Source organism: Theropithecus gelada, chromosome 12 (assembly GCF_003255815.1).
Source record: "Theropithecus gelada isolate Dixy chromosome 12, Tgel_1.0, whole genome shotgun sequence".
In the NCBI taxonomy this organism is placed as follows: Eukaryota; Metazoa; Chordata; class Mammalia; order Primates; family Cercopithecidae; genus Theropithecus; species Theropithecus gelada.
The window spans coordinates 50,285,812-50,298,996 of record NC_037680.1 but is presented as its reverse complement, the minus strand read 5'-3'; the positions used below and the strand labels follow the sequence as shown (position 1 = coordinate 50,298,996).

Here is a 13,185-nt window from a genome sequence, read left to right as displayed (position 1 = left end):
ATACCTGCCGTGGCCATCTTCATTTTCAAGGGTTTGGGTTTCTTAAGAGTAGCCTTAGATCCTTTCTTTAGTCCTGATTTATTTAATGTTTATATACAGTTTTAACAGTTCCGACTGATTTCCAAGTTTAAAACTGGCTTGGAAAATGTACAGTAGAAAGGATGATGGGTACGGTAACGTGGTAAGTGGAGGATGGAGAGTGGATTATCACCAGAGTTGGGAAGAAGGCAGGAAAAACAAGTAGAAGAAATGAAAAACTATAATTATGAATGTTTTTAGTTCAGTGTTCTAGGGCCTATTTGATACCATAAATTACTTTTAATAATGAATTGGAATCATTAGAAAAAAGATTAAATAACATTCTGAGCTTCCTGCCAAGGAAAGTAGGTAAATGCGTAATTGATTCTGTAGGAATTTTTGTTCAAGATATAACTATTTTAAATAACTCATGTCCTGAAGGTTTTGAATTTTAGAAGTTTTTGATGTATTTTTAAAGCGATACACAATTAAAAGTAGTTTAATTAAAATATTTTATAATTAAAGCTTAAAAGGACCTCAAGTTAAATTTGAGAAAATGAATTTATATTGTGATATATGCCATTACTATTACATTTCAACAAGTTATAAGAATGATACAGGCCGGGCGCGGTGGCTCACGTCTGTAATCCCAGCACTTTGGGAGACCGAGGCGGGTGGATCACCTGAGGTCAGGAGTTCGAGACCAGCCTGGCTAGTGTGACGAAACCCAGTCTCTACTAAAAAATATAAAAATTAGCTGGGCGTGGTGGCAGACACCTGTAGTCCCAGCTACTCAGGAGGCTGAGATAGGAGGATTACTTGAACCCCGGGAAGTGGAAGTTGCAGTGAGCAGAGATCATACCACTGCACTCCAGCCTAGGTGACCGAGTGACACCCTGTCTTAAAAAAAAGATATGTAGTTGATATGGTTTGGATCTATGTCCCCACCCAAATCTCATGTTCAATTGTAATCCCCGGTGTGGGAGGAAGGGCCTGGTGGTGATTTGATCATGGGGGTGGTTTCCCATGGTTTAACACTATCCTTCTTGGTGTTGTCTTGGTGATAGTGAGTTCTTGTGAGATCTAGTTAAGAGTATGTGGCACCTCTTGCCACCCTCTTGCTGCCCTGGTCATGTGACTTGCCATCTATCCCTTTGCCTTCTGCCATGATTGTAAGTTTCCTGAGGCCTCCCCAGAAGCAGAGCAGATGCCAGAATCATGCTTCCTATACAGCCTGCAGGACCATGAGCCAATTAAATGTTTTTAAAAAATAAATTACCCAGTCTCAGGTATCTCTTCATAGCAGTGGGAGAACAGACTAATACAATAGTATCTAAAAAGCATAACCAGCTTTGTTCTGTCATGGCTATTTTTTTAGAATATTTTAAATGACTTCAGGCCATTCATTTGAAAAGTTTTAACTGCAGTATGCAATTAGAATGACTTAGTTAATAGAATTAATGTGGAAGCCAGATAATTTTAAAATTATCTGGGCATTGTGGCCCAATTTATTTTTGATAGAGACAGGTCTTACTGTGCTGCCCAGGCTGGTCTCAAACACCTAGACTCAAGTGACTCTCCCTCCTTGGCCTCCCAAAGTGCTGGGTATTACAGGCATGAGCCACCATGCCCCTCCTCTGGTACATTCTATAGGATGCTTAGCACTTGTCCTGTTGGAAGACAGGGCTTTTCTGGGAACCACGTGCCTCATTTTTGCATTCTTGGTGAGTAGCATAAATACATGTATAGAACCTGGAAGAAAACGTATATCTATTTGCTAGAAGGCATAAAAACCGAGAATAAGATTATAATAGGTACATCTATTAAACACTAAGAGATGAGGTTAAAAAATAATATATATTGCTATTTTGTATGTTTCCTTCATTGGTCTTACTAAAGGAGGCTTGAAAAGCAGTGTATTTTGTCCTCAAGTAGTTAGACTAAGTTAGACTAGACATTGTGATACAATGCTTAGATTAGGTGATTGGGAGGTGGGAAAGGAGGTTAAACTACATTAAGATCCAGTTTTTGTTGTAGTCATAATTTGTTTTGAATCAAGAGCAGTTTGAATACTTAACCTTATTCATAATAGGCAGCTTCAGATCTTTAATTGTCCCTAAAAATTCAGTCTACTCTTAAGATGAACATTTAGTACATTTTAGTACATTTGATTTGAGAGTTGTGAGTTACTGCTGCTTATAGCAGATCACTTTCCTGCTGTTTCTTGGATAGCAGTTAGGAATTACTGAGAACTATCTTTTTGTGTGTGTGTACTATTTTAACCTGGTAGAATGGCTTTTAAAAAAAAAACCTTTATAGTAAATTTAAAGTAGTCTCTTTTTTTTTTTATCTGAAGGGGAGAGGAAAACTAGTCCCCAGAGCTTATGGGGACAAGGGTGGAGCCTTAGGAAAGCGTATTGTGTGTCATAATAACTTGTAATATTGCTGTGTATCCTTCATAGTTTCTCTGACCTTCTTACCTGTGACATTGAGGATTTTATCCATTAGGTTTCTAAAATAAGTCCTCTGTGGGAGTGGGAAACAATAGGGGAGATTTGCCAGATTTAAAAAAAAAAATTGTAAAAAACACGTAACATTAAATTTACCATCTTAACAATTTTTAAGTGTATAGTTCAGTAATGTTACGTATATTCACATTGTTGTGTAACACATATCTAGAATTTTTCATCTTGCAAAATTGAAACTCTTTACCTTTTAAATACCAACTTCCCTTTCCCTCTCTCCCCCATTTGGCAACTGCCTTTTTTCTTGCTGTTTCTGTGATTTTGACTACTTTAGGTACTTGATATTCATGTAATCATAGCTGTCCTTTTGTGACTAGTTTATTTCACTTAACATAATGTCCTTGAGATTCATCAGTGTTGTAGTGTGTGACAGGATTTCACATGCTACATACACATAGTATATACATACAATAGAATATTTCACATATAATAGCGTATGTGGCTGGGCGCGGTGTCTCACGCCTCTAATCCCAGCAGTTTGGGAGGCCGAGGTGGGCGGATCGCCTGAGGTGAGGAGTTCGAGACCAGCCTAACCAACATGGCGAAACTTGGTCTCTACTAAAATTACAGAAATTAGCCCGGTGTGGTGTTGCATGCCTGTAATTCCAGCTACTTGGGTGGCTGAGGCAGGAGAATAGTTTGAACCCGGGAGGTGGAGGTTGCAGTGAGCTGAGATCACGCCCCTGCACTCCAGCCTGGGCAACAGCGAGGCTCTGTCTCAAACAGACAAAAATAGTCTATGTATAAAGTTTCTTTATCCTTCCTAGATTTTTAAATTCACTTTGATTTAATTAAACTAAAACTAATTAAAGTTGCATATATTTATATACAGGGAAGCTAACTTAAAGCTTCTCTTCCTGTGAACTGGCCCTGGTAGGGAGTTCATCTTTAGCAATATATGCAATATGGTTTTGCACAGTTTTCCATCTTACATCCTGGCTGCATCCATTTTCAACTGTGTGACTTCAGGCAAACTACATAACCTCTTTGTTTTCTCATCTAGAAAGGAAGGGGAAAAATAATAACCTCAGTGTAGTTGGGAGCATGACATGAGTTAATATATGTAAGTACTTAGAATAGTGCTCAACAAGTAGTAAATCCTTATCTTATGTGTTTAGCCATCATATTTATCACTGGGGAGAGTAGGACACTGTTTAACAAGGGCTTAACTAGTACTCCAGATTTAATAAGGTGAAGCGAATATCTCACTAGTCAGTGTACTAATTACAGGTCACATAGTCTTTTTCTCACATATTTGTGGCAAGACTATAAAATGAGATCTTTTGTAATACATATTAGGAAATCAGTCATTTCTGGTTATGTTCATATGTATGTGTATGTAAGATAATTTGGAAAACTATAAAAATGAAAGATTAATAAAAGATTAATTTCAAATGGGAGGAAAGGAGCAGTTTATAGAAGAATAATGATCCAAATCTAAGGAGATGGCATTTGGGGGAAGAGATTGCTTGATGTTAAAGCAGAGATGGTGATTATCTATCCATCCATCTATGTTTTTAAAATTATTATTATATTTGGTAAGGGGATAACATTTAGTTTTAAAAACCTACCCCTAAAGTGTTAACTTCTTTTAGCATTAGTGAAGGAATATTTTTAGGAATTCATATCTATAATTTAGAACTATCCCCTTAGAAGAAAAGTTGGAAAAAAGCTTGGTACCTCTGAAATATCCATAGGAATCTGAGGAATAATGAAACTTTATAATACATGAGATATTGTAGAATTATCCAGTGGTTCTGTTAGATGATTTTTATGGCAGGTGAAGCTGATTAAAGGGAAAATGTAAATTTTTAGAATCAAATGAAGTAATTTCATCAGTGCTTAAAAAAGTTGAAGGCAGAAAATATGAAAGACTTTGATAAGAACAACAAAATCTTAATGGCACACTATTGATAAAAGATAATGTCTCATTTTATCAACCATACTGTAATTCATATTTATCTAATGTTAGCTATTTAAATTAAATACGCGTGTTCCAGACGATAAATTGGTTAAGAATTTATCTTAAATGTTCTATTAGCTGTATTGATAAATAATTAGCAGTTAATTTTAGGAAGAGGTATTTAGGATTTTCTTGTAATATTTTTAATAGAAATCTAGGCATGCCCTGAGTTATTGATACTTAACTAATATTGAAAATTAGCCTTATCTTTGTAACCATGTTGTGTTTGTGTGTGTATGTGTATATTTCATTATTTAAATTTTCTGTTTTCTTCTCTTCAATTCTTGCCCAGGTGTGCAGAAATTGTTTTTCTTTTGTACATATCCCTTTTGCAAGCCTGTTTTATTGGTAGGCCTTGAAAACAACCATAATCACAGGACAGAGATACTGTCAGTGCGATACCTCGCCAAATGAAAAGGAAACATTTTGAGGTGGAAAATAGACATGATAAAAAAAAAAGTGCTGTTTATAAAATTCTTAAATGTGTCATGCATATTTCCTTGTATTTCTCTTTTCATTGCTTAAATTTTTTGCATACTTTTCCTCAAATATTAATCAAATGTAAATAAGCACATTCATTTCTTTATACTGCTAGCATGCACTATTGCTACAGAATATAAAGGCTGATATACAAATATTTCAGGTACCCTTATGTGTCAAATCTACCTTTGTGGGCTAACCTAGGAGCTGTACTGCCAATTTTATAATGCTTGCTTTTACAGCAAAACTCTTGGAAACAGTTACCTGTACTTGTTTACAGTTCATCTCCTTCCACTTTCTGGAGTCTGTACTAGGCGGAGTTTTGTGCTCACAGTTCTTGTCAAGATCACCAGTGATTACCACAATGTTATATCCAAGGATCATTTCTTAGTCCTTGTTTTACTTGACTTTTTAAGTATTTGACACAGTTACGTTCTTCTCGAAATGATTTCTTCAGTTTGACTTCTGACACCAGTTGCCTCATATCTCACTGGCCACTCTCAGTCCCCTTTGCTGGTTCTTTTTAATCTCTGCTTGTTCATTTTGGAGTGCTGCGGGGTTTCCTCCTGTCTACATTATATTCCAGATGACTCTCAATACCTAACATATATGCTGATATTGTCAGGCCATATTTCTACCTGAACTCCAAACCCATTGACTGCCTTATCAACACCTTCATTTGGATATTCAGTAGGCATTCAGAACTTTCATATTTCAAAATAGGCCCCTGACTGGCACCCCTCCCCTGCAGTCTTTTCTACCTTCAGTTTACCCTATCTCAGTCAATGGCAAGTCCATCTTTCTAGTTGCTGAGGATTAAAACAAAACAAAAACCTTGGGAGTGTTTTTAACTTCTTTCTGTTCTTGCTCCTCACATGATAACCTGTTATCAATCTGTTAGCAGATGTCTTTGACTCTACTTTAAACATATTTTCTGACTGACCAATTCTACCCCTCCTCATCAATACCCTAGCTTCAGGCCACCATCATCTCTTTTTAAGACTGTGTCAGACCATTCCTGTATTACTATAAAGAAATATCTGGGACTGGGTAATTTATAAGAGGTTTAATTGACTCAATTCTGCAGGTTGTACAAGAAGCATAGTGCTGGCATCTGGTTCTGGGAAGGCCTCAAGAAGGTTTTACTCATAGCAGAAGGCAAAGGGGGAATGGGCACGTCACATGGTAGAAGTAGGGGGAGGAGAGAGACAGAGAAAGAGTAGGAGGGAAGGTGCCACATGCTTAACCAAATCTCTTAACTATTGCAAGAACAGTGCCAGGACAGTGGTGCTAAACCATTTATGAGAAATCTGCCCCCTTGATCCAGTCACCTCCCACCAGGCTCCACCTCCACCATTGGGGATTACATTTCAACATAAGATTTGGGTGGGGACAAATATCTAAACTATTTCAGGGTCTTGCTTTGTTGCCCAGGCTGGAGGGCAGTGATGTGATCATGGCTCACTGCAACCTGACCTCCTGGGCTCAAGTGATTGTACTACTTCAGTCTCCTGAGTAGCTGGAACCACAAGGCATGTGCCACCATGTCTGCTTGCCTTTTGTTTTGTTTTGTTTTTTGTTTTGTTTTTGGATAGTGACGGGACCTCTCTCTGTTGGCTTAGGCTGGTCTTGAACTCCTAGGCTCAATCGTTTCTCCCGCCTCAGTCTCCCCAAGTGCTGGTATTGCAGGCATGAGCCAACACACCCAGTCAGCTTGAACTTGTAACTTGCTAACTGCCTTATCCTTAGAACCTAGAACAGTGACTGGCACATTGTAGCTGTACACATAGTTGTTGAATGAATAAAATTATATTCTAAATTTCATATTATGAATTTAATTTGTGGGACACACTCATTTTAAGTTTTTTTTTTAATTTGTGTAAAAATGGGGGAAGGTTTAGTAAACTATGTGGGAACTAGAGGTAAAGCAAAAAAACTGTCTTTAACAGTTCCTAATCACCTATAAATTACATTAAAGTATTTAATTTAGAATAATCTTTATATTGAAGTATAATGTGCATTCAAAAAATATACAGATCATATGTATATAACTTGATGAAATTTTACAAAATGAACACATAGGAGAACTACCACCCAAATCAAGAAACATGATATTACCAGCAACCCAGAAATCTCCCTGTACTCAGTCATATATTTCCCTCAAAAGTAGGCAGTCACCACTCTTCTATCACCATGGAGCACCCACTCCCTTAACATTTAAATAATGTTTTTTTAGACTGGGCTCGGTGGCTCATGCCTGTAATCCCGGCACTTTGGGAGGCTGAGGTGGGTGGATCACTTGAGGTCAGGAGTTCGAGACCAGCCTGGCCAACATGGTGAAACCCTGTCTCTACTAAAAATACAAAAATTAGCCGGGCATGGTGACGGGCACCTGTAATCCCAGCTACTCGGGAGGCTGAGGCAGGAGAATCACTTGAACCCAGGAGGCAGAGGTTGCAGTGAGCTGAGGTCATGCCACCACACTCCAGCCTGGGTGACAGAGCAAGACTCTGCCTCAAATAAAATAAAATAAAATAAATAAATAATTTTTTAAAGAACAGTTTAGATGCTTAGTAAACTGGAAAGGAAAGTATAGAGATAACACCTTACCCCCCTGCCCCTGCACATGCATACTCTTCCCTATGTCAGCATCCCCCATCATTCAAAGTGGTTCATTTGTTACAGTTGGTGAATTTGCTTGATGTATTATCACCCAAAGTCCATACTTTACATTAGGGTTCCCTCTTCGTGTTTATACATTCTGTAAGTTTGAACAAATGTATGCCATGCATCCACCTATATTACATCATACATAGTATTTTCACTACTCTAGAATAAAAATACCTCTGTGCTGTGCCTATTCATCTCTCCGTGCCCTTTAATTCCTGGCAACCGCTGATCTTTTTTACTGTCTCCATAGTTTTGCCGTTTCCAACGTGTCATATGGTTGGAATCATTGCCAGTTGTTATGAATCTTATATAAATGAAAATTTCTTTATATAAATATCACACACGGTCCCATTCCCTGTGTATAAAGGGAATACATACCGGGTGCAGGGGGCTTCTTTTGTTCGAAATGCTTTGAGAGTCATTTCTGTTGCATGTAGGTGGTTGTTAATGTTCATTGTTTTAATATGTTCCATTGTATGAACAAATATGATTTGTTTTTCCATTCCAATACTGGTGGATATATGAGTTTTTCTAGTTTAGGGTGATTACAAATGACGTTGTGTAAGTTTTATACTTGTATTTTGGTGTTCAGTGTATGCATTTCTGTAGGGTGTGTACCTAGGGGAAATTGTTTGAGCTGTAGGGAATACATAGTTTCACTTCTAGAAGATATAGACGAAAGATTTTCCAAAGTGGTTGTACTGATCTACACACTTACCATCACTGTGGGAGTTTCAGTTTTTACACTTCTTTCCCAACAGTCTGTACAGTCTGTTTTAAAATTTCTAGTCATTTTGTGGGTGGGTAATGATACCTCATTGTGAATTAAATTTTTATTTCCCTGATATTTAACAATGTTGAGTACCTTTTCTTACTTTTATGGGTCATTTTGATGGATTATTACTTTCGTTTCTCCTGAGCCTGATAAATAGTGGATTTCTAAGAATGACTAGCTACCATGTAGGACATTAATACAGCACAGTAAAAAAAAGTGTTTTCCTTTCATCTATACTGAGATACGAAGGAAGATGTAAACTTATGTGCCTGGTACTGATGACTTATATTTAAGGTATCTGTATTAAGTTGGTATGCAAAGGAGAATTATTTAGGGCTTACTACATTAATTGATTTTATGAGAATTTGAAAGTATACCCAGATGTGTATGAATGAATGCAGTGATTAGAAATTGGGCATAACACTTTTTGGGCAATTAATTTATTGTCTTTAGTGAGCACTTTGTGGTCTCATCTGTATCAGCTTAATCTTGTAACATCTCTATGTATTATTTGCACATAGAAGGCATAGAAAAGCAGAGGACAAAGTTTTTCCAGATCGATTATTACCTATTTTGGAAGTTCCTTCTTAAGGAAGATTTGTTCATCTAGGGAGATTGTATTTTCTGAGAACTTTGAAGCAATTATTATCTAAAGGGACATATGAACTAATTAATGTAATTAATTCTACTATAAGCATTTATACAGGAGATTACTCTCCAACTAGTCTTGAAGGATAGATAGAGGTTAGTTAGATGAAAAACAAAGTAACTAGAAAATAGTCTAGGCAGGAGAAGTAGTACATGCAAGGGTGTGACATTGGGAGAGGACATGTAATTTCATGCTATTTTTTTGGGCCATTTGGTTCTCATCTGTATTTGTTTTTTGTTTTTATTTTTGTTTTTTCCTGTAGATATTAGGATCAAGGAAGAAGAACCTGATCCTGAAGAGTGGCAGCTCAGTGGTGATTCTACCTTGAATACCAATGACCTAACACACTTAAGAGTACAGGTGGTAGATGAAGAAGGGGACCAACAACATCAAGAAGGAAAAAGACTTCGGAGGGTAGCTTGCACCTGTCCCAACTGTAAAGAAGGTGGTGGAAGGTATGCATACATGAAACATACATATTTTTAAGAGTGCTAATATCATTCTAATTTTTGAAATACTGCATGCTATGTCATTTAATTATGAGAAATTATTCATTACATGATCATTTTGGGTGTGTGTGTGTATGCGTGTGGCAGAAGTTAGAGAACAAAATATATGGAATTGGATTTTCAGTTCTAAATGTTTTTTAAACTGAAATTATTAGTTTGCTGTTTCAAAAACAGTATAGCACATGCCATTTAACAGGCCCACACCAATCAGAAATTAGCCTGTTTGCACACCAGCAATGGAATTTGCCTTAAATATAGATAAAAAATTGATTTTTAGGTTGAGAATAGTAGTTACATAAAGATTAAGTTCATCTATGGCTGATAAGCATAAATATTTCCATTTTCAGTAGAAGTGAAAAATAAGCCTTAATAGATTGAATTTTTTAAAAAATGAGATTGTATTTCAATTCAGTCTTTTTAAAGGTAAACATTAAGACAGAATAACATGACTGGAGTAAACTCAAAATGATCAGAGATTATGTTAAATGTGGATGTACTAAGCTTAATAATTAAGAGATTGAGACTCAGATCATATTTAAATTAAAAAAAAAAAAGATCCAGACTGATGTTGATTATAAGGAACACCTCAAATAATTGGCACAGAAATATTGAAGATGAGGGATAGGAAAAGATTTATCAAGCAAGTATTAACAAAAAGAAAACTTGGGTAGCAGAGTTAATATATCACACAAGGTGGGATTGAGGTGAAAGCCCCAAATGAGACAGAGATGTATTTCTTGTTAATAATACTAAATTTCCACCAAGAAGATTTAATAGTCACGGTCCCTTTTTTGTGCAGCTTTGAAATATATAGAGCAAAAATGGATAGAACTCTAAAGCCATACCTAACCAAATACCTTGTCATGGTGAAAGTTAACATACCTTTCTTAGAAATGCACTGTTTAAGTAGATAAAATGTACTTTTAATACAGTTAACAAACTTGATCTAATACAGCTTTTCTATCTGCCTTTGAGTTGCACATTGGCCAGCCCTTTGCAGTAATAATAATTGCTAACAACTGGTAACATTGAGAGCTTACCGTATTCCCAATGGTGTTAGAAGTGAGACATAGAGAGGTTGAATGACTCTGAAGAGCACACACAACAGGGATTCGGACCTAGTTTTACCCAGAGCCTTAACCGTTAAACTATGCTGCCTCCCAAGTGACTCTCCTTCTACATCGGATCCTTAGGTATTCATGTTTGTTGTAATTAGTTTAAAAGTTTGTTTTCTGACATATTTTGGTCAATTAAAATTGTGAATTCTAGCTAGGCAGTAACTTTTCTGAAACTCATTTTAGAGGGACTTTTAAGATAAATTATTCACAAAAAATCTAATGGAGGCCTGGCCTTTGTTTCATTTATTCTTTATTTTAAAATGAAAATGTTTTAATTTATGTTTATTAAACTAAGACGTGCTCATAAAAATGCAGAAATATAGGACATTTAAAAACACCAGAATCCCACCCCACTTCAAGATAAGCTAGTAACATGTTTGTATATGTCCTTCAAGATGTTACATGTATTTTAAAATAGAATCATCTTCTTCTCACTGTTTTATATGTCTGTTCTTGTTTTGATAATTTTTGTGACCATATTTTCAAGTCTGTATAGTCTGCATCGTTTTTATGACTGTATAGTATTCTGTTGTATTCTATTGTATGGATGTAGAGTGATTTAACATCTTTTGTTGGGAATTTATTGTTATAATCTTACATGTATGTCTTTGCACATTTGTCTGAATATTTTATTTGTATAAGTTGGCAGAAGTGAAATTGCTGGGTTAAAGGTAATTGTCTGCTAGAAAGGCTAGTTTGTACTCTAACCAGCAGTGTGTGAGAGTATCTAGTTTCCCATATCCTTGCCAACAATGAATTTTACATTATTTTTAACCTTTGAAAGTCTGACAGATGAAAAATACCTTAATATTGTCTTATTTAGTATATTTTTAAATTACTTGGTGAGGCTGAGCATTTTTGGGGATGTTATTTTGCCATTTTAAAATTTATTTTTTGAATTTTTGTTTTTTTTTTGTAAATCTGTTAATTTATGTAACTGTCATGTGGAAATATTTTTCCCAGTTTTACATTGCCTTTAACTTTTTCAGTGGTTTACAGAAGGCATTGTTACTACGCAAGTAAAGAAACAGTTCCATCACTTACAGCTTGCAAAGCACAAAAATTTTAAGTTGATCAGCCTTTCCTTTATTAGATGCCTTGTTACCATGCTATTTATTACAAGTTTTCTGTATTCTGAGAGTTATAAAAATGTTCATTTATATTTTTTCTAGAACTTTTGTGACTTCATTCTTCAATAGCTCACTTACTCTAAGCAATAAAAATTGAGATTCCTAAGAAAAGAAACTATATTGTTTCTTAGAGCTTATTTGAACAAAATTCAAGTAGTATATGTGTGATAGATACACTTGTATAAATGACAGTTGTACCTAATTAATAGAAGCATAACATATGTAGTAAATCCAGACTATTCTGAAGTATTCTGCAAGGTGATACAGATAGTCGTTAAAAAAAATTTTTTATAATATTTGTCTTTTTTTGCAACGATTTTTTTTTTTTCAAAGAATATGGGCAAGATGGCATTTTTAGAGAACTAATTTTATTCATCCTTAGAGAAGTAAATTTTATTTATTTGTTTACCTTTTAAAGTAAGGTGTAAAATATAAAATATTTAAAAATTGTAATTATTTAGCAAATATTTATTGAGCGGAACCAGCTTTCAGAGACTGTTGAAACTAGTGAGCGATAACCTAGTGAGAGACAAATAATTGTAAGTAAAATACGTTCTAGAGACATGATTGTTAAATAGGTTTTGTATGGATTAAACATCAGTCCATATTTTTAAAATTGTGCACAATCTGTTTTCTTTGTCAGCATTTCAGTTTATGTCCTGTTTTTCCCACCCTGAGCAGAAGAGAGTGTATTTACTTAACTTTTCTTAACCCCTCTACCCACAGTTTAACTTCCACTCTATCTTAGCATTATTAAATTATTGGGAACAAGTTTAGACACTCAAGAATAGAAATGTAAAATTATTAGTTTTTCCTATATTATAGGCATTAGTGGTGTGGATATTAATCAAGAAGAAAACTTTAAGTCTTTTCTTACCTGAAGTTTGTTGAGAAATTCACTTCAGTTCTCTCCCTTCAAGCCTTCATATAACATGCCATAAATCCACATCTACCATATCTATATCTTATCTTGAATCAAATTTTCTTTTTAAATAGAATTTTGGGCCTGGATGTTGAGCTTTTTCCTTAAATTATATATGTGTACAACCCGCCCCTATGTTTTTTCTTTCTTAGATGCCTATCCCATTTTCAAATAATATTTCTTATCTCCTAATAATTCAGTTAAAAATTCCTTCCCTAGCTTCTTTCTTCTTTGAGAACCCAGATTTGTTGCTGTTAATTTGTTAGTCTTGTGCTTTGTTAGTGTTCCCATGCTAAATTTTGCTAGGTTTGTGAAATACACTTTTGAGTTTGTAAAAGCGCGTTGATTGACCTGAGTGGTAGGCTTAGAGGAGAGGCATGAAATCATGAGTACACGAGTGAACTGAATTGGGTTCTCTGTGAAATT

The 13,185-nt window shown here is 35.4% G+C and overlaps 1 protein-coding gene across 3 annotated transcripts in view; it reads left to right on the top strand.

Annotated features, from left to right (window-relative positions):
• The window catches only part of SP3 (Sp3 transcription factor), a 59,258-nt gene that overhangs the window by 37,628 nt on the left and 8,445 nt on the right, over positions 1 to 13,185 (top strand). For all 3 annotated transcript variants that reach the window (XM_025404913.1, XM_025404912.1, XM_025404914.1), the window contains one exon: positions 9,343 to 9,535. In XM_025404913.1, coding sequence (XP_025260698.1) covers positions 9,343 to 9,535 — 193 coding nt within the window. The remainder of the gene's footprint in view (positions 1 to 9,342; positions 9,536 to 13,185) is intronic.